Source organism: Lichenostomus cassidix, chromosome 2 (genome assembly GCF_008360975.1).
Source record: "Lichenostomus cassidix isolate B80296 chromosome 2, HeHo_3.0, whole genome shotgun sequence".
Taxonomy (NCBI): Eukaryota; Metazoa; Chordata; class Aves; order Passeriformes; family Meliphagidae; genus Lichenostomus; species Lichenostomus cassidix.
In genome coordinates, this window is record NC_139482.1 from 47,016,819 (window position 1) to 47,036,058 (window position 19,240).

Below are 19,240 nucleotides of genomic sequence, written 5' to 3' on the forward strand. Positions count from 1 at the left end.
AGGCAGGGTCACCTCGAGCACAGGAACATGTCCAGGTGGGTGTGGAATGTCTCCAGAGAGGGAGACTCCACATGCTCCCCGGGCAGCCTGATCCAGTGCTCTGCCATCCTCAATGTAAGGAAGCTCTTCCTCATGTTGAGGTGAAGCTTCTTGAACTTTATCTTTTGGTTCTTGCTCCTCATCCTGTTGCTGGACACCACCAAAAATAGCTGGACACCATCTCTTGGCACCTGCCTTAGAGATATTTGTGTGGTATCTACTTGTTGGAGGTGGAGGGCTTGGGCAGATCCTTTCTGATCCCAAATTTTTCAAGGAATTCCAAACATTTATGAAGTTTCTAAGTAGCTCTAGAGGCAGCAGTGTTCCTCACTTGTAGCCAACATGAGTCATCTGCTGGAAAGGAAGAGCATCCCATACAGCCAAATAATCTACCCGAGGAAAATAAATTTTCCCAAGCTTCTGCAGCCAGTTTTCTGAAGCATGAAAATTAATTAAATACAATAGAAACAATGAGGGATAATCACAGCATAATCAAGTGTCTTTTAAACCTGCTGTTGGAGATAACAACTAATCCAAGAAACAAAAGCTGACATCATAAACCTCAATTTATAAGGAAGACTACTGTCACCCCTTCACACAACCTCTTTTGACAACTCAGGGTTTCTTGTTTGCCTTCATTTTTCTGTTTTGAGGGTTATTCTAGGTTTTCACTCCTTGGTAGTAACTTTTTTCAAATTTTTTTCCCTCCAAACAGAGGCAAGATTAATGAAAACCCAGGATCTTGTACCAGAACTATCCTTCAGTTTAAACCACTCTTCCCCCTCTGTGGTTTTTATGCCTCAAAGGATTTCAAAACGGTAACACCTTTTAATTTTTGCTTTGCCCAAATGTCAACATGTCTTATCATCCCTTCAGAAGTCTCCTTTGCCCTTTCCTCCCCAAAGCCTTTTTCCTGTATCCCCATCAAGGTCAGTCCTCCCCAGACAAATGGGACCAAAATATGAGGTCTTATCAGGAATTGTACGAGGAAGGACTTTCTCCCTGTCTTTAGAGAAAATGCCATGCATAATGCATCTTGCAACCTCTTTCCACTTCTACCCTGCACTCTTGATGGTTTATTGGAATTTCTCTTTGCACCCCAATGCCTCTGTCCCTATGGGCCACTAGTTTACAGAGAGGTCTCATCATTAGTGCTGTCATGCATGCTTTTTACAATTGTATTTGCTGCAATTCCTGACACTGCTCTTCCCAAGCTCATCTAAATTATTCCTGTGGAAGGATGGTTCCCGCTCCAGGATGGTTAATACCTTACAATTTTGCATCATTCACAGGAGCCACCAAGCATGTACCTTGGTCTTTGCTCTAAGGTCACCACTCCAAATGTTAAGCAGCATTAGAAAAGATACAGGAGAGACAGGGCTTTGCTCTCAAACCCACTGCTCTTCCTTGCTTAGCTGTTTCTCTACCCACCTTTTATTTCTTGTAGTCATTAATCTTCCTCTTCTTCACTGCACACTGGGGTACCATGCAAGACACTTTCCTTAATTCTAGGTATATCAGGTCTGCTACATAATTGTATGCATACGTTACATATATATCAAATGTTTTTTCATAGAATGATGATGTTGTGCCAGCCCCACAAAATTAACCAAAACCTAGCACCGTTTTGTCCTGTCTTTGTCCCATCAGCATTAAGTTTTGTTTATGTGTTTGATTACTTATTAAAAATCTGTTCTGAGAGCACATTAAGATGCCAGCACCACTGACCTCCCCAGTTTTGCAGGAGGATCTCTGCTGGTCCCCAAAGGATGTCTCAGGATGTCATGGGCACCCTTGCTGTGAGACTGATGGCTGCTTTGTGCCTGCTCTACCAGCTGGTGTGGCAGCTCAGTGAGTGCTCTGTGCTGCTGTGGGGTGCAGTGTGGGCTCCTCTCAGGATTCCCCCCAGGAGTACAGAGCAGGGGGTGCAAGCAAGAGGGGGCGGCGCCACAGTCTCTGGAGGAGATGAAGGGCAGCCTTTTTATCTCCATCACTGCTAGTGACATCCCTCTAAATCTCCCCTTTTGGCCATGGTCAAACAAACCTTCACAGAGTTACAGTGGAGTACAGTGGTTTTAATCCAGTGGAAATTCTCAGCATGTGGATAAAAGGGATCAAGCCACACACCTCCCTGCTCAGAGCCAGAAGAAAAGGTGCTGAGTTAAATAAGTGCTGTTCTCTATTTTTCCGTAAGAAATGCATGCAACTAGGAAGGGGTTTCTTTTTGTTTCTGAAAGATGTTCATTAATGCAGCTTCAGTTATCAGTACTATTTAGTAACGTTAAAAAAAAAAAAGATAATTAAAAAAGAAACATGAAAAAGTTAACATACCATTCTGGGAAATGTTCTGCAAGTCTCTGTGATTACAGCGGTTTCTCTTGCGTAAACGCAAATACAGAGAGTCTGTCCAGCCTCTGAAATAGGGAAAATTCAAATTGCTAAACTCATATGATAATGATGAAAATACAGCTGATACTAAAAATGAAGTATGTTCTTGTCTCTGAAAAACTCAGTACCCCAGTTATGTATATGCTTCTATTTCACCATCTCTCTTTTTTAGTGGCCATAAATCTTTTTAATCTTGAACAGGGTGGCCTAAAACAAAGCCAAGATATCTTCTCAGAAACTATAAATTGATGAAGAGTTTCTCTGACATTGTTTCATACAGGAACAATGCTTTTATCCTGGCCTTTCAGATAAGGTGTTTAAAAACCTTTTTGTTATACATCTTATACATCATTTATCAAAACAATTCTGTTGGTTGCTCACAAACTGACTTTTCAATTGGCTGTTATGGAACAGTAAGTAAAAGAGAAGAAACAATTGGCAGGTCAATTGTTTCCCAAAGCCATAAATCTTGGACAGATTAATCTGAAAACAGGTTATGCTTGACTGTTATTAGTTCTCTCCGTTATTTTGCACTGTTGAGAAAAATGAAACAACAAATGAAAATGAAAAAACAAATGAAAAGGATAACAGCCCCAAGGCTGATGAGATGAGCAAGCTCCCAGCCACAAGTACACAGTCATTCCTATCTGGACTGCAGTTGTTTGTTTCTTTTTTTCTTCCAGGCATGGAAGAGATTAAAAACTGAGCACTGGACCAAGGCTTATCACTGACAACTTCAGGGGCAGTCCTAAGCTCTGATCACTTGTGAACTTCAGGTTCTTTGGAGCCCAGACAAATAGTGTGTATTGAGTGCCTGGGCATTGTAATACAATTTCAAAGGCCAGTTTTGCTATGGCTCTGATAGACAAGGCTGCATAGATCTTTCCTGTTGGCTTGCCAAATAGTAAACTGCCTTAAAGCAGACACTGTGTGAATGTAGCTGAGGCTGGGAGCCTGGACTTTACACATGGAGCAAAATGGAAACAAAAAGTCCAATTGCATGGTGCAACAGATATTTTTCCTGAACAAGAATATAGTCTGCCAACTTTTTAATGCTGCTGGTAGAGAGCCTCTTCAGGCTTGACCCATGCTTGGTTTGGCATTCAGCTGTATTCCTAATCTATCTTAGACATAAATTTTTTTTTTTTTTTTTTAATAGACACTCAGGTCAGACCAAGCACTGTTGAAGATTGCATCCTACAGCTCTTTCAGGATTCAAAGGCCTTGTAATGCTGGCCAGAGAGATGATGAATAAAAATATATTTTTTTAACTTCATAGTTAGAAGGGCAGGCATTTCCAGGTGTTTTGTGTTTGGACTTTATTTTCCTTCCCTTCTGGCAGAGACTAACTTCTTTTCCATCTATCCCTGCATCCTTCCCCATCCACATGAGCCAAACTAACACAGCAAATTAGGTCACAGACTCTTTCAAATTCTACTTTTGCTATTTCCCTCTAAATGTGTTAAATAAAAAACAAGGTGTGGGAGGGGGAGAAGAAAGATTTCCCCCCAAAAGGGAACACAATGAAATAACCATGGGGTTACCCTTTATTCCACTGTTTCAGTAGCAAAAAGGAAACATGAGGAAGAGGGGAAGATTCAAAAAAAACCATAAAAAAAGAGAAAGGCTGATTTTTGTTAGTTTCAGCAACGCTTCCCTTCCCTAGAATTTTGTAAAAAGGGAGTTTATTTTTTATTTCTTTGGGGTTTTTCTCCTTTTATATTACAGTTTAAGCAGCTCTTATACCGTGAATTTCAGGAAGACTTGCTTATGTATTTAAAATATTTTTTAAAATCTTAGATCCAGTGTCAAGCTTGATTTTAGAAAAAGGAGATGCAGAGCTGAATGGTATTTTTCTCTTTCCTTTCAAGCACTGTTTTGTTGTTTTTTTCTTGCTGTGCTCTGAGAGACCTAGAGACTTGCTATGACTTGGCCACCCTGTCTGTTGGCTTACCCGATGGTGGAATTCAGAAATCCAGTGAACTCTGAGAACTGGGGCCAGTCAAACTCGTCACTGAAAGCCATGGGGAGATTAGCAAATGATTTCTGAAAGAGAAATTCTTAAATCAACACGGTTTCACCCTCACAGACATAAAATCCTCTTAGCAAGTTTGAACACTTCTTAGCCAGAGCATTAGCCAGACAGCAGCAATCATAACTACAGCTAGTAGTGGTAATTATGTCTGCATATACTTAAAAAGTTTATTCTTGTAAGACAGGCATATGAAGAGATGGAAGAAAGAAAAACAGAAGAGATATCTGAATTGCAGCTCCTGGCACCCTTTTTTCCTGAAAGAGTCCAAAACTCTTCCTGATGGGAGCATGTGCTGCAGCTGTGGACCACCACACCAGCAGCTGATTGCTCCAGCATCCTTCCTGCCCAAAGGTGGTCAGCCTTGGGCACAGGAAGAGATGACACTGTGATGTCCCCAGAGAATATGACAAAGGCATATTGTCAAATTCTCTCAAAGCTTCCCTGCCCTCTACAGCAGGGTGAGCTGCAAACATCTGATCTCCTGAAAACCTCTGTCAGGTCCTCTCTGTAAACTTTGGGGGTGGCACTAAGGCAACAGAGTCAGAAGGGCCTCTGAGCATGGCAGGGTCCAGGGAGAAAAACACATCATCAGACATAACCTTCCTGTGCAAATACATGCATCCTTTATCCTTCTCTGTTTTGCTGATATTAGTCCCTAACACTTTTTAAAGGTGACTGCCCCTGGGAAAGCCTCTGCACAGATGCAAGCCATGTTGCACATTCAAAACACAGTGCCCTGTTCTTTTCCCCTTTGTTTTCTGAATGTCCCAAAAATCATGAAAGGTTAGGAAAACAGCCTTGATAAATTGTGCCACCTCAGAAGGACAAGAACATGGAGTAAATTTCCAGCTTCTAGTCTGGGGTATGCTTGCAAAGACAAATGTATAAATCTAGTGTGCTCATAAAGAAAAAAAACTGCTGATGAAAAAGGTAATAACCAAAAGAAGGTCAAAACATAAAATCAGAGAACTTACAGGCTGGTTTAATCCATGTAATTTATTAGCTTCATTTTCTCTTCAAGCAATTGTGGGGTTTCCTTAAGACCTCACTGCTATAAACAACATGCAGGTGGGTAATACTTTATCCAGGAGGGTCAGAGTCACTGAGCAGTTAAAGGAGAGCTAAATCTTGTACTCCCCACCAAGTTCTAACACCCAGAAAATTATTGTTTAGGTGAATGGGAGCTATACTTGAGTATATGGGTTGAGTATACGTTTATGTGTTTTGACTGTAGGAGGGTGGAGGCAGATGCAGGGAAAGGGGAGGAAAGGCAAGGAAAGGGGGGTTGTGGGGGGAAGAAATCCTGAAGCCAAGCTCTGAGCAGTCTAATGCACAGCAGATGCCAGTTTAAAGCATGTAACAGCACATTTGACCCACTTACAGTAGATCTGCATTAGTTACCAAGGTGAAAATGAGCCTGTCTTAATTATCTTTCAGTTTGTTCTCGCTTTCTGTCTCTCATCCATATATGTGTCCTTGTGTGTATCTGTATATATACATATATACATAAAAGTATCTGTTTTTTAGGGCTGGAGGGAACCTTCATATTTACCTTCTTCAAATCTATTAGTTTTGTGTGCAAACACGAACACAAATCCAAGGGCACAGCCATGACCAGAAAGGGAGGGATACAGCATGGCCTGGTCTTTTGCAGTATTTCCCTCCTTGTAGGTTTGCATTAAAGGTGACAGAAACAGTCACTTAGCACAGAAAAAACCCCTGTAGATATGAACTCTCACGCGTCACATATATTTATATAAAGAGATAAAACATATTTAATACTTTTTAAACAAATCATTTTATAACCAATTCTCTCATTATTTCCCATTGGCACTCCAAAACAATATCTTCATTGGACAAGTCCCAATGATTTTTAACTGTTTGGTTTTTTCCCCCTGCAAACTTGGCTTAAATATGAATTTGCCTGAGCCTAATTGAGTTGCAAATTGATTTGAAGAGGAATATTTGAGCCCAAAATTATAGTTGCATTTGAAAACTGGATATACATTTAGCATTGACACCATTCCAACAAAACACTTAAGGGCCAGACTTTTGAAGATATTTCAGGTCCAAAGGGTGAAGATGAGTAGTTAGTGGAAAATTCAGAAGAATGCTGAACCTTCAACTCTGCATTGATGTAGTTTGGAAAGTACAGTCTAACAGACTGTGTGTTGCTTAGTCTCAGATGCAAATGTGTCCCACACTGGAGGTGAAACTGTGTTGACTTTTAGCATAAAACTCTTTTGAGCACAGCCTTGTTTAAATACCATTCTCTAGACTATTCTGGCTGAGAAACCTACTTCAGCCCACATGCCAGATTTTAGCAGAGAAACAGTACAAAATTATTCCAGCCTAGCTTCAAATGCCATATTCTAGCCTCAAATGCTTTAGATAGGTCTCATTTCAGTGAATGTCCTCTCCTGCTAGATATGTCCTACCTTGAAGCAGGGGGCAGCCAAAGCCATGGCTGATGCTAAATGCACACACGACAAGCTGTGCTTAAATGGAAGAAGTTTCAGGGTTGCTATGGCAAGAGGTTTTCAAAATCAGAATACAAAAGGGCACTGGAAACTGAACATTCATACAAGCCTTTAGAAATGTCCGTCCTGGAAATCCTGAAATCATTGAGGTATACCTTAAATTGAAGGAAAATTGGGTATTTCTTTTTACAATGACTTTAATGATGCTCAAATATTGGTCTGAGTATTAAGTACCACAGACAACTTTTCTATTCTGTAAGTATACAAATAAGCAAACCTTTCAGCTCTTGAGAAAAGTACAGCCTATCTTTTTAAAAAGCACAAACTGCATTTCTGCTCTGTAAAGCTGCAAGGGACAGAGGTTTGGAATTAGCAAAACTCTTATCTTATTTCCCACTAAATGCAACATCTTAGCCATCACAATACTACCTGGGAGAAAGCTGCCTGCATTTCACTGGATTTAGAGGAATGGTAGAGAATGTTTTTAAAAAGAATTTCACACATCAAACTCCTGGTTTTTTCTATTGGTGCAAAAAAAAGCAGTGGGATAAGTGTTTGGGACATCCTAAATCCACATTTAAAGAAATGATGGATTCTGCTAATAGGAAATAAATAGTATGAAACAGTTACTTTAATGATACCTGAAAGGCCCTTGAGTTTTCGGGCAATTGGGTATTTACTGGACTATGGATAAATGTAAGATTTACTTTTCTCTTCATTCATCATGAAATAGAAATCCAACGGTTTTAAAATGCAGCTTTCTGGAAAGGGTATTATTTCCATCACATTTATAAATATAGTGTTTTTACCTCAAAATAAAAATGTCTCTAAAATGAGATATAAAAGTTGCTTCTATTCCAGACATATAACAGAAAAATGCTGTAATTAGTAGCTATTTGGAAGTCAATTGTAAGCAGATGGACAGAGCAGCAGGAGCACAATATCCATTGCTAGACATAGGAGTGTTTTCAACATTAGCTTTCTGCAAAAACCATCTACCTCAAAAAAACCCCAATATTCCTTCTGCTTTGCAAAACCTTATAAAGTGCATGTCTGCTGCATTAAACTTCATTTTTAGTGTCCGAATTTTCAGGTTAAACGGATGAACATTCAGCTCCATTCTTGCGGAAGCTTTTAAAAGTCTGGCAAACCCAAAAGCTATTGATAACCAGAAAGCCAAAATAAAGTTGACTCGACCCCTTCTTCCAGATGAATAATTCTCTTTGTGCAAGGTGCCTGTGATTTCTCCTACATAGAAAAGAGAGGCACGTGTTTGTTGTTTGTTGTTGTTGTTGTTTCATTTGTTTGATTGTTTGTTTCTATTGGGGAAATAACATGTCTGAGCTGCAGCTTTCGACAATGTGTCCACCTCATAATGGGTATTTTCCACACCCAATAATGGCTCCATATGCCCTTTGTGGGAAGAACATACTCCGAGAGGGATGGTAACTGTACATGTGAGCGGCTCCTAGGTAAAGGCTCTGGAAATAACACTGGAAAACATGAGTGCTCCTCTGATATGGCGCATGCCTAAAGGACTTGATATGGGAAAATTGAGTGATCCAACTTGATGTATCCTGTACGACGTGAGATGTATAACAGAAGCATTTCCCCCTGCACTGGATTACACTGGGGGTTGTGACCCTTACAGGGCAAAGCTAAGAGGGCAGTAAATTTCTAATTAGAACAGAAAATCCAAAATCCAACATGTAACATCTTCCCAACAATGCTCTTCAGGTCCATGGACATGGACATATGAATTCCAAAACTGTTCAGCCCAGGACATATGAATTCCAAAACTGTTCAGCCCAAATACCCATCCTGTCACCCCAGTGTTGAATATCCAGCTATCCAAAAACATCCTGAGTGAATCTTTCATTCACATTCTCTTTCTTCCCCTATTTGTCATAACCTTTCCTTTGCATGGCAGACTACATGCAGCAAAATTAGGGAAAACAACCATTCTGCAGAGCCTCTTAATGAAATAGTCAGCATCTCTCCTGAAAAATTATGTCCACACCTAATTAGCTTAAAAACTGGAACTAACAGCTGCCACTGATGTGATGCTGATTGGCAGATGGGCCCACAGCATTGTTACTAAGTGTAAATTTTACTTTACACTTGTATATGTAAAACTTGCATGTGTAAACATGTAAAAGGACAAATATAAATAAGAAATATGTGACATATGGAAAGCATAAAAAATGGACATGTAAAAATATAGAAAATCATTAAAGTAAGAAAATAATACACTGAATAAATCTGGCACACAACTTTATCCTATACCCATGATAAAAGATCTGGACAGGGCAGGGGTGAGAAAGTGCTATTTGGAATTCTATGTAGAGGTTTGAGATTCTATTGAAATGGAAATTAAAGCTTTGAACTTACTCTAGTATTGACTGCAGATAAAACCATTCGACAAACTAATATTTTTATGGGTCTTATAAAAGAAATTTTGACAGAATCAAAGTGAAGTGTCTTGAGATAGACAGCACAAGGGAACAGCAGGTACACAAAGCTGATGCCTTATCCTCTCCTCTCCAAGGCCTAACTTCAAATTCTTGCTGTGGTCCCAGATTAAAGATGTCTTCTGTAAGATTAGGATACAGACTATCTGCGCTCTCTCTGGTCACAAAGCCATCCCTGGATGTGCTTAAAAATTCTCCTTGAGGGAAGCCTTGCGCTGAAAAATCATTGAAGCCAGTTAATTTGTTAATTAAACCTACAGATGAAGGATATTCACCAGTGGCATTTAATGCAACACAAGAGACAACAGTATTGCACCTCCATAACTCCAAGGCAGTTAAATTGCTGCTGTTGACATTCTCCACGCAGAAAGCAAGACACAGAGGACAAGGAAGAGGAAGAGGCAGTGACAAAGTCTGAATTAGTTCAGAAATGGTTTTGCTAGTGCTTTTGTGCTAAGGTGACAACTTTTGCACTCATGGTAAGCTCCAAGTTAAATAACTTTTTGCTTTTGATGAGTATAATCACAAATAATAGTTTTTATACAACTGAGCTTTCTGTATGTCCGCATTAGTATTTAACTGATGTATTTTTGTCAGGCTGGTAAAAAAGCTTGCAAATAGTCCTATAAAAAAACCATGTTCTTTCCTATCCCAAACCTTACATATATTTTTTGGCCTTACAGAGAGAGCACCACTTCCCTGCCCATGCAAGTTGCTCCACACTCATCAGACAGTAATAAAGTGCCTCCAAAACTCACTTTGGTAATCTGTGGTCCAAGTCCCAACCTTGAAGCTTGTGCCTCAGCATTCTATTACCAGACCTTGACCCATCCAGTTGGTGGACCAGCAAACTTCAAGCAAGAGAAATTTTCTAAATCTTCATTACAGTGATAATGAAATGCTGACATAGTCTAAAACTCGTCTTGCCTACATGTCTTTGCTACCAGTGTTACTGCTAGAATCATCACTGCCATCAGCATTATGATCATCTTTATTAGACGAGATAATCTCAATTATCATTAGTGCTAATTTATTGTTCCTCATCAGCTCTGTCATCAGTGTCATTCATCTAATTGTTGCTCATAAGCATTTAACAAAGAAAAACAATGGCTAATCTGCAACATTTAAATCAGCTCTGGGAGCAAAAGTGGAAAAACCCCATGAAACTCTCAGACCTCCCACAGCACGGCAACAACTAACATTCTGGAAGAATTGCTCTCCAGAAAATGTCTGTAACCTTATTCTATAGACACCAGCGGAAGAGTAGCAGGTTTTCACCTGGAAAGGTGGGCAGTGATGCTCACCCCTGTGCAACAGATCCTTGTGCAGGGAAGGACAAAGTACAGTCCTCCCCAGCTAGGGAGTGACAACATTTCAGGATAGGAAACAACAGTGAAGGTCAGGAGCATACTTGTGCGTTTATCTCCACCCAATAATTGCAGTTTGCTGGCGTGATCTTTTCCTCCCAATTATTTCATTACATGCCAGTGAACTGCAACAGCCCAGGCTCAGTATAGTTCACAGTCAGATGCATTTTGTTGTTGTTTGAAAACAGGAAATGCTGGGATACCACCCAAAGATAGCCATTAGTGTGGCAGTGATATTTTATTGCCACAGGAACTCTTCCCTTAAGGACAAGTCTACTATAAATACTTGGATGACCCTCAAACACCTGCGGATGCATTTGTTCAACAAGCGTCAAAACCTGAACACTGGAGTTACGGGACTTATTTCACATATGCCACAGGATGAGGGAGAACAATCCAGGGCATGTCACTTCAAAGCCAGATTCCTATAGCAGAATTTCCCGGACTGTCAGCCAGGTCACTTCTGCAGCGTTCTCACAGCACGGAGCCATCCTAGCCAGCCTGCTAATGGCAGGTTCTGATCCCACAGACAGCACGGGTCTCCTTGAGCTGCAGGCACGTGCGTGGAAAGCCAGATGTCCTGGTTTGTGTCTCTGGCACAGCACCGGGACACTGCAGCCAAACTCTTCCCTGACCCAATTGCACAGATGTCGGAGGAGCGGCAGCAGCACAGGGCTGTGCTTTTTTATCTTCATAAGAGCAGATGCAGGAGGGGACTGATAAACATGAGACCATAACTACAAATTCCAGTGCAATGAAGCATTTTGCACTTGTTTCCCCCTGGCAACCTGCAGCACAGCAGAGAAAGCAAATGGCAATCAGCGGTTTTGGCAGCCTGAACGTGATTCCTCACCGCTGACATCTGCGTGACGGTCATCCACTCGGGAGGGATGTGGAAGTGAGCGCCGGCCGAGTCTCCCAGGAGCACAACCCCTTTTGAGTCTGCACCTGAGGGATGCATTTTGTTAGTCACATGGGCAGAAAGGGCAAGCTGAAACCAAGCTTGGAGAGCACCTAAAGAGGAACAGCAGTGGCAGCTGATGGAGTCACAGGGTGACTGACTAAACCACTCTTCATGTGGCTTAAATGTTCTGACACTGCAATAGGATTTTCACTCCATCTGCAGCAGAAACTAACTAACAGGCATTTGCCAACAACCCTAGAGAAACAACTGGGGACTGGGCATGAAAAACAGGGGGAGGTCTTGCTAATCAGAAAAGAATCCTGGCTGTATTCAAATTGTGTGTTATTTCAGCAGAGGTTCTGCTGTGCAGACAGTGTTTATTTTTACTATCCATAGATTATGCATTAAAAAGTACTTAAACATTTAGGGAAATCGGATTACTCAGAAAATTGCTCAAAGCTCCTTATAACAGAACTGGGTGGTGGATGTGCTACTCATATGAGTATTTCTGCTAGAACAATCTGTCTGGGTTATAATTAATGTTGCTTAACATTTGTGGATTGCCTTTCATCTAAAAATGTTGAGAAGTCTTGCCAGGCAATGGTTCATCCCCAGGATACTGATTTCAGTGTAAGGTGAGGTGAGTGGCAACTGCAGCCACAGCTGGTTCGTGAGGTTTTTATTTGTGAGATGTGGGCACACAGGCACCTACCCACATCATGGTCAGGGAGAACAGCTGATGCCATCACTTCACCCTTTTAAAGCCTTCTCTGGAAAAAATGTATGTATTTATGGTAAGAGGTAAAACTGGACAAATGCAGATGTTAAACTGCTTCCCTAAATCCTAAGGCCATTACCCTGGGTTAGTCTTCAGACACCAGACAAGATGCAGAGATGACATCTCTGATGTCATGTCCCTGATCTATCTATTCAGCTTCATTACTGAGCTGACTTTTAATAGGAAATTACCAGCAGCCTGTGTTTTTCAAGTTTCATCTTTGCCCATCCTTAAGATTAAAAAAAAACCCAATAATTTTGCCTTTCTCATGATGTTGTAAAGCCTGTTGTCTTTCCCCGCCTTGTGAATGACTATGCAAATATTGGAATATTTATAAAATCAACACATAAGACACATGGTTTCTTGTATTGACTCTAAAGACTTACCTTTGCAGAACTTCTCCTCGTAGGGAATTCCATCTTTTGGATCCACACCCTGTTGGAGAAGAGAAGGGTTAGATGACAGCAACTATCTACCACCTGAAGAATGTCAGTGCAAAATAGAGGCTGAGAATTTAATTCTTCTTGAATGTTTGCCTGCAGGAGGCACTGCATCATAATAATGATGTTTTCCATGACATTATTTTAATAAGTATATGTACATTTAAATTAATCATATAAGCTATAATTTAAACAATCATAAGCATCAGTAAACAAACTAATAATATCAGCTAATAAAACCAGAATAAATAAAAAAGAAACATTTGTAGACTAAATCAAAGACTAAAGATGACAAAAGAGAAGCAGCAATCAGGAAGGTGCAACTTCATTTACTTACCCATATGCCATTGCAGTTAGAGTCATTTTTTGCATCCCAATTATCAGGACTAAAACAGAGACACAAAAGGATAAACAATGTCACCAAAAAAAAAAAAAATTAGAAAACCAGATCCCTGGTGCCATTTTTCATTAAGAGCAAAAAGGAATTAGAAATTCCTTTCTGCATTGAAGGGTGGGATATTTCCCCCTTTGAATCTAGGAGAGGCAATTTTTCCTACCAAAATGCAGATGCAAAATGCAATATTAATTTAAAGTTAATACTGGAAGCTGCTGAATGAAACTTATCCTTTTAGTCAGTGGCATGGTGTAGTCAGTCCCTCCCCACCTCTTGTCTGTCTGACCAATTTTAGCTGCAGATGCTTCAGAGAAAGTAAAGAAATGCGTGCACCACCCTTGCAAATGAGCCCCATCCCTGGTCTTGATCAACCCCTCTTGTCTCCATCATAGTGAAATCAGGCAACAAGCAATGATGTGCTGGCTAAGAGTATGGTCAAAACAAAATCTGGAGCTCATTCTTCACAAAGCCACAATCATTAGGAAGCCTTTAAAATAAATAAAATCTTTACCGCCTGCCAGGGTAGACGGTGGTGTTTTTGTCATCGCAGTCTCTGCCTCGCCAGTGATAGCCCCTCAGTGTCTAAAGGCCAGGAGAAACACAGAGACAGAACAGTCATTATTACTCTTGCACTTTTAATTTAAAATATCTAAAATGAGAATCTAACTCAAGGTGTAGGAATAAAAACCAGTAAACAGGTTGTATTCCAGAGTCACTTTGCTAAGCTTTAATAAGTGAGACCTAGCATGCTTTGGCTCAGAAATAAGACAAGTTGGCAATTTGATTTTTTTTAATATGACTTTACTGAACCTCTTATTAATTCAGTAAACAAACCACTCAGCAGCAGAGCAATTTGCTTCTGCAGGGAGCACAGCTTTATGTGTGCATCTCCCCAGGCGGCATACATGAATGATTGCTTTTTCATCCAGGAAAAAACCCAACATTTTATGACAAAAATACCCCTCTATCACTTTATTTCTATACCTATTTTCACATGAATGGATAAGGCTTTGCAGAAAGTAGGAGGAATCCCAGAGACATCCTCATTATCATGGGATTACTGTACCAAAGGAAAGGCTTTGCTTACTGGGAAAGTACTGAATTTATCTCCATCAAAATCTTCAAAGGGCAGTTTATTTCTTAGAACACTGTAAAAAACAAAAACCATAGTGTTAACATATGGAAGGGAACTTTCATATTCAGAAAGTAACAAAGTACAGTGAAGTGTACAGAACAGATAGTAACTGGCATGCTATTCACTGCTCCATATTCAGTCGTGGCTGAGTGTCACCTCAGCAAAGCGATCCTGACCAAAAGAGCAAATTCTGTATTCAGTGTCTGCTGACTGAGTGCTGGAGGAGAGGCAGATGGACTCCTGGTATCGCTGCAACGTCAAACCTGCAGTCTCTAAAACAAACTAGGACATAAAAGCTGTGGAAAAAGTTATTTTTGTAATTTTTTTTTTTTTTTTAAATTTTTTTGTTGCTACAGAAAGAGGAAAATAAAAAACCAAAGACGATGAGAGAGAGAGTGCATGAGGGACAGATCAGAAGAGTTGAGTTGAACACATCCAATCCAACATGTTATATACAATTTCATTCCCAGTTCCACTCTCACTTCCACTGAACTCACAGGGCTCAAACTCAGCTTTATGAGTCCTGACTAACATTTCAAAAGACACTTGCAAGATTTTCCACGTCAATCAGCGATTCCAAATAAACTCCTGATATTTGCAGTTTCAAGTAAATGAGCAGAAATAGGTGAGCAAGTTAGTCCTGGCAGTTGAATTAGTCCAATATACAGCTGATAATACTGATTTATTTTTAAACCTGCTTGAGTATTCCTCCAAGTCATTGGAGTACATGGATAAATATGCCTTAGGAGTAATAGCCCAGCTCATGCCTATGGCCTTCCTCAGAAACTGACTCAAAGTCACCACTGTCATGAGTTGTTTTTCCTAGCTGCCATCCACCTGCTTTTCTTAAACACCTTGTGATTGTTCTATGCTTCAGAACTGACATTAAATTCATGTTCCTCACAGAGTTATGTAGCTGCTGGTGGCCTTCTTGTGCTGAGCCATGGGCACCAAAAGTGGGTGACCAAATGAAACGAAGAAGTTTCTTGGGCTCAGAAAATCTCAGGAGAAAGGTGGCTCCCTCTTGGAGATGTCACATCTGTGACTGGGTCACATATTTGACATCTGGGATGTGCTAGAATTAAGCAAATGTTTTAAGCACTGAAAAAAAACATACGGATACTGTGAGGAATCTTACTTACCTGAACTCTGTGCAAACTCTTTCTGTACTACCTAGACAGTGTTTTTATAAAGGAAATCAACATAAGTCAAGTATGGGAAGCTTTGTTAGCTAAGGATGACTTTTGAAAGAAGCAAATGTACCACGTTCTGTTTCTGGTTAAGGACTGAAAATTTATACATACTATTTAATCTTCTCACACAGGTTAGCCAGAAGAGGAAATGCACATACACTGGAGAACCCCATGAAGCTTTTCTGGAGAGGAAGAAAAATAAAAGACGATGGGTGCATTAGTTCACACAGGTGGTGTAGCTTGGGATATCTAGTGTCAGTAAATCACAGAGCTAAACCATGTATTTTCTGCCTAGAAACATCAAAAAACTCCAATGATGCCAATAAGGATGCTACATGCCAGAAGATTTAGACAGCAGTCATGGATTAAGACTGATCATTTTACATACCAACTATTCCTGCTTTCAAAGACCCATAAAACTCAAAAAGGAAGGAAAAAGTTCCTGTGAAACTTTAGCCTTTCATGTAACCAAATTTTTTTTCATTCTTTGTAAAAATTACTGTTCTCATGTTTGATAAACATGGTGGCATCTGACAGTACAAAACTAGTGAAAGCCACACACTGTGAGCCATGAGTCTGGTTTCCACACACACAAGGAGGAGTGGATAAGTCAAAGGATCACCTACAAGAGGAGGAAAATTGGGAGGATCCAGACTGTGCATAGAATACCCTTGATTTTTCAAAATGAGATTTTTACCTGAAATCTAGATTTTATTTTGGCCAGACTTGGAAGCTCTAAAAGACAGCTGCTGCTAGAAAAACTCTTTCAACATCAGTAGCCCATAGACACGGGCCAATCCAGTCGATGTTTCAGGTAGCCAGGAAGCTTCAGAAGCTGAAAGAGAGCTTCCTAATGAATTGTGTTGCATTGGCAATTAATCCCACAAACCCACTGCTCGTGTGGCTTCACTGTAAGTTCAGTTGGTCTTGAAACACTGATGGTGCTCAAGTGGTCTCTAAATGCAGAGGGCTAACTGGCGCACAGTCTAATTAGCTGTGTTCACTGAGGCTACTTTTAGCACGTAAATATGGAGCAGATGGGCATGCTCATAACTTCATGCAAAGAAGGGTAATTGTTTATACATAGCACCTAAGAGCTGTGCTTGGACCAACCGCCTTGTGTTCTGTACTTTACATACACAGAAAAAAAAGAGTAAGATAGTCCTTAACCTAATAGTATTACAATCCCTGCCCAACATGAAACAGAAGGTCAGGGCTGCATACAGCTCAGGAGAGGACAGTGGAAGGTTATTACACACCATGTGGGTCTGTTACCCCAGTGTATAAAGCTCTGAGTGACAAAGGAGAACCTCAAGGCAGCACAGCAAGGCAGTGAGGCCAAGGAGCATAGGTCATTACCTTGCAGCTCCAGGGAAGCTGTTTGCTTGGACAGGAAACAAGGGGTGATGGAGGTAAGGGTCTCACGCTGCCCAGAGCAGGAGGTCAGGCACAGCAACATGCCACAGCCAGGATCTCAGTGTGGAGAGGAGGGCTGGGGTAGTAAAGAGGGGATAGAGCCCCAAGCACAAAGACTGTAGCCAGTATTTGTGCTGGTGGCTGAAGTGATCAAGCAGCAAGGTGAAGACGAAAAAGAGTGGTACCTTCTTCCAGTACCCCTGAAATGGAGGAGCAGTGATCTGCAGTGGAGGTGAAGTTGAAACAGTGCACTTTCTGAAGGATGCAAAAGTGAAATCAAGAAGGAGAAAAAAAAGGAAGGTCAGAAAGCCAAGAAACTTGAAAAAAAGTCATCAATTAACTTTCTTCAGCTCTGTCCAATACACTCAAATAACAAAGCTTTAGCCACACTGGCTTGGATGGGGAGGAGGTACTGGTGAATGGAAAGGAGAAACCAGAACACAAATACAGAAGTGGTGGAGAGAAAAAGCCAAAAGCAGCTAGACAGTGGGGCCTTTCCTTGAGCTGAAAGGCCAGCCTGGCCCCACTGCTGCACCTCCACTTGCCCTCTGCCCTTTCTCCATCCCTGTGCACCTCTGTATCCAAGCTGCCTTGGGGCTATGTCCTGTGGCATGGCTGTGACACAGAACTCCTTTTTTGCTCTGTGTGTATTGTCAGGTGGGCAAAGAGCATGAGAGGTGCACAAACGGGATGCCAGCTTTTCTCAAAGAGCTTTGCAAACCTATGTACACCTTTCTGTAAAGAGGAAATAAATCACTTCCCCTTTCTCCTTCATGCAGGATTAATCCTGCCAAAAGAAGCACCAGAGGCTCTTTAAGTTTTCCATCAGGCTAAGATTTGCAGGCTCTTCATCTGAGCTGTCAGCTTTTCACTTCAGCCTTAGTCACATGCAAAGCCTTTGAAGTTAAGGCACCTGGAGCCAAAACCGCACCAGAAAGACAAACTACAGGGCTTGCAGAAAATAAATACATAAATAAAACCTCCTTTTATTCTGCTCACAGACTGCGCTGAAAGTTTACTCTTTGCTGTAAGAAGAATAAAATCTTTCCTGCCTTTTTCTCAGCTAATAATTTGAAAATTCTTGCTGACTAGATATCCATTAGTTTCAAAGGAAGATTATTCTGCAGTCCCAAAGACTGACTAGCTTTTGTGAGAATGGTTGCATGATGGTGACCAGGCAGTGGTGTGGGATGCCACCAGTGATGCCACCTGGCAGTGGCAGTGTTGCTAAAAAACAGCTGCAGCAGTATTTTGAAGCACAGCAGCCTCTGGCTCCTCAGCCTGTGTATCCCCACAGCAGCTGGGACAATGAGATGTGGAGGTAATGCTTTAGCTCTGCTTGGGGTTGTGCAGGAGAGTGGCTCATTGCTCTTTGAGAGTGTCTTGGGCTACTCTCAAAAATCAAGGAATACAGGTATGAAAAAAGAGGGAATCTTTGCATGGGCAGGCACTGTTGGGTCCTTCCACTGTTGGGTCCATAGAGACAGGCTATGGTTGTGCATGAGTTGTTGAGAGAAGATGGACTACCTGCCCCTGTGTAACATGAGTGGGTGGGCAGGAGATTGGCTTATGCCCTCCTCTGCCTGTCTTCTGCCCTTTTGTCTCCTCCACAGCTTCCCACTTGTCCCACTGCCAGGCTGTAACTTGCAGGGACCTCATAATTTTGACACGATTGTGCACATGATGCTTGCTCTCATTAAATGTTACAGACAGAACCCTAATCACCATTCTTTCATTGCTATTGCTTAAAGATGCCCCTTAGTATCTTCTCCACCCACAAGAAAATTTAATGCTAGAGGTGCTCACAGTAATTGATAACACTAATATCCTATTCATTGCCTGTTAACATTCCTTAATGACATTTCTGTGATTATTTTAATTGGTTTTACTAAAAAGAATAACAATGAGCCCCTAATGCTTGTTGGTGTTTGGTTTAAGCCAGTGGCTTACAGACGGCTCACTCCTTTTAATGAATGGAGACTTTATTAAGATTTTTTTGAGTTCTAGCCACTTTCACTGCATCTCTACATCTGACAAATACCTTTTCTTTTTCCCAAACTCACAATGATCCTACGAGATTCCAGGTAAATGTGAAATCCTGGGATCCAGATGGATCTCCCATTCTCATTACAACAGCCATAATCACATCTACTTTTTTATGTGCAGTCACACACAGCTGCCAAGCCAAGAGGGAAGAGTT

General features: G+C 41.0%; 1 protein-coding gene across 3 annotated transcripts in view; it reads right to left on the reverse strand.

The window, feature by feature from the left end:
- AOAH (acyloxyacyl hydrolase) overlaps positions 1-19,240 on the reverse strand; it is a 73,366-nt gene that overhangs the window by 24,297 nt on the left and 29,829 nt on the right. For all 3 annotated transcript variants that reach the window (XM_085051415.1, XM_085051416.1, XM_085051417.1), the window contains exons 7-14: positions 15,736-15,806; positions 14,384-14,444; positions 13,808-13,878; positions 13,240-13,288; positions 12,849-12,897; positions 11,634-11,728; positions 4,382-4,473; positions 2,371-2,453 (exon numbers count right to left, since the gene is read on the reverse strand). In XM_085051415.1, the coding sequence (XP_084907541.1) occupies positions 2,371-2,453; positions 4,382-4,473; positions 11,634-11,728; positions 12,849-12,897; positions 13,240-13,288; positions 13,808-13,878; positions 14,384-14,444; positions 15,736-15,806 (571 nt within the window). The remainder of the gene's footprint in view (positions 1-2,370; positions 2,454-4,381; positions 4,474-11,633; positions 11,729-12,848; positions 12,898-13,239; positions 13,289-13,807; positions 13,879-14,383; positions 14,445-15,735; positions 15,807-19,240) is intronic.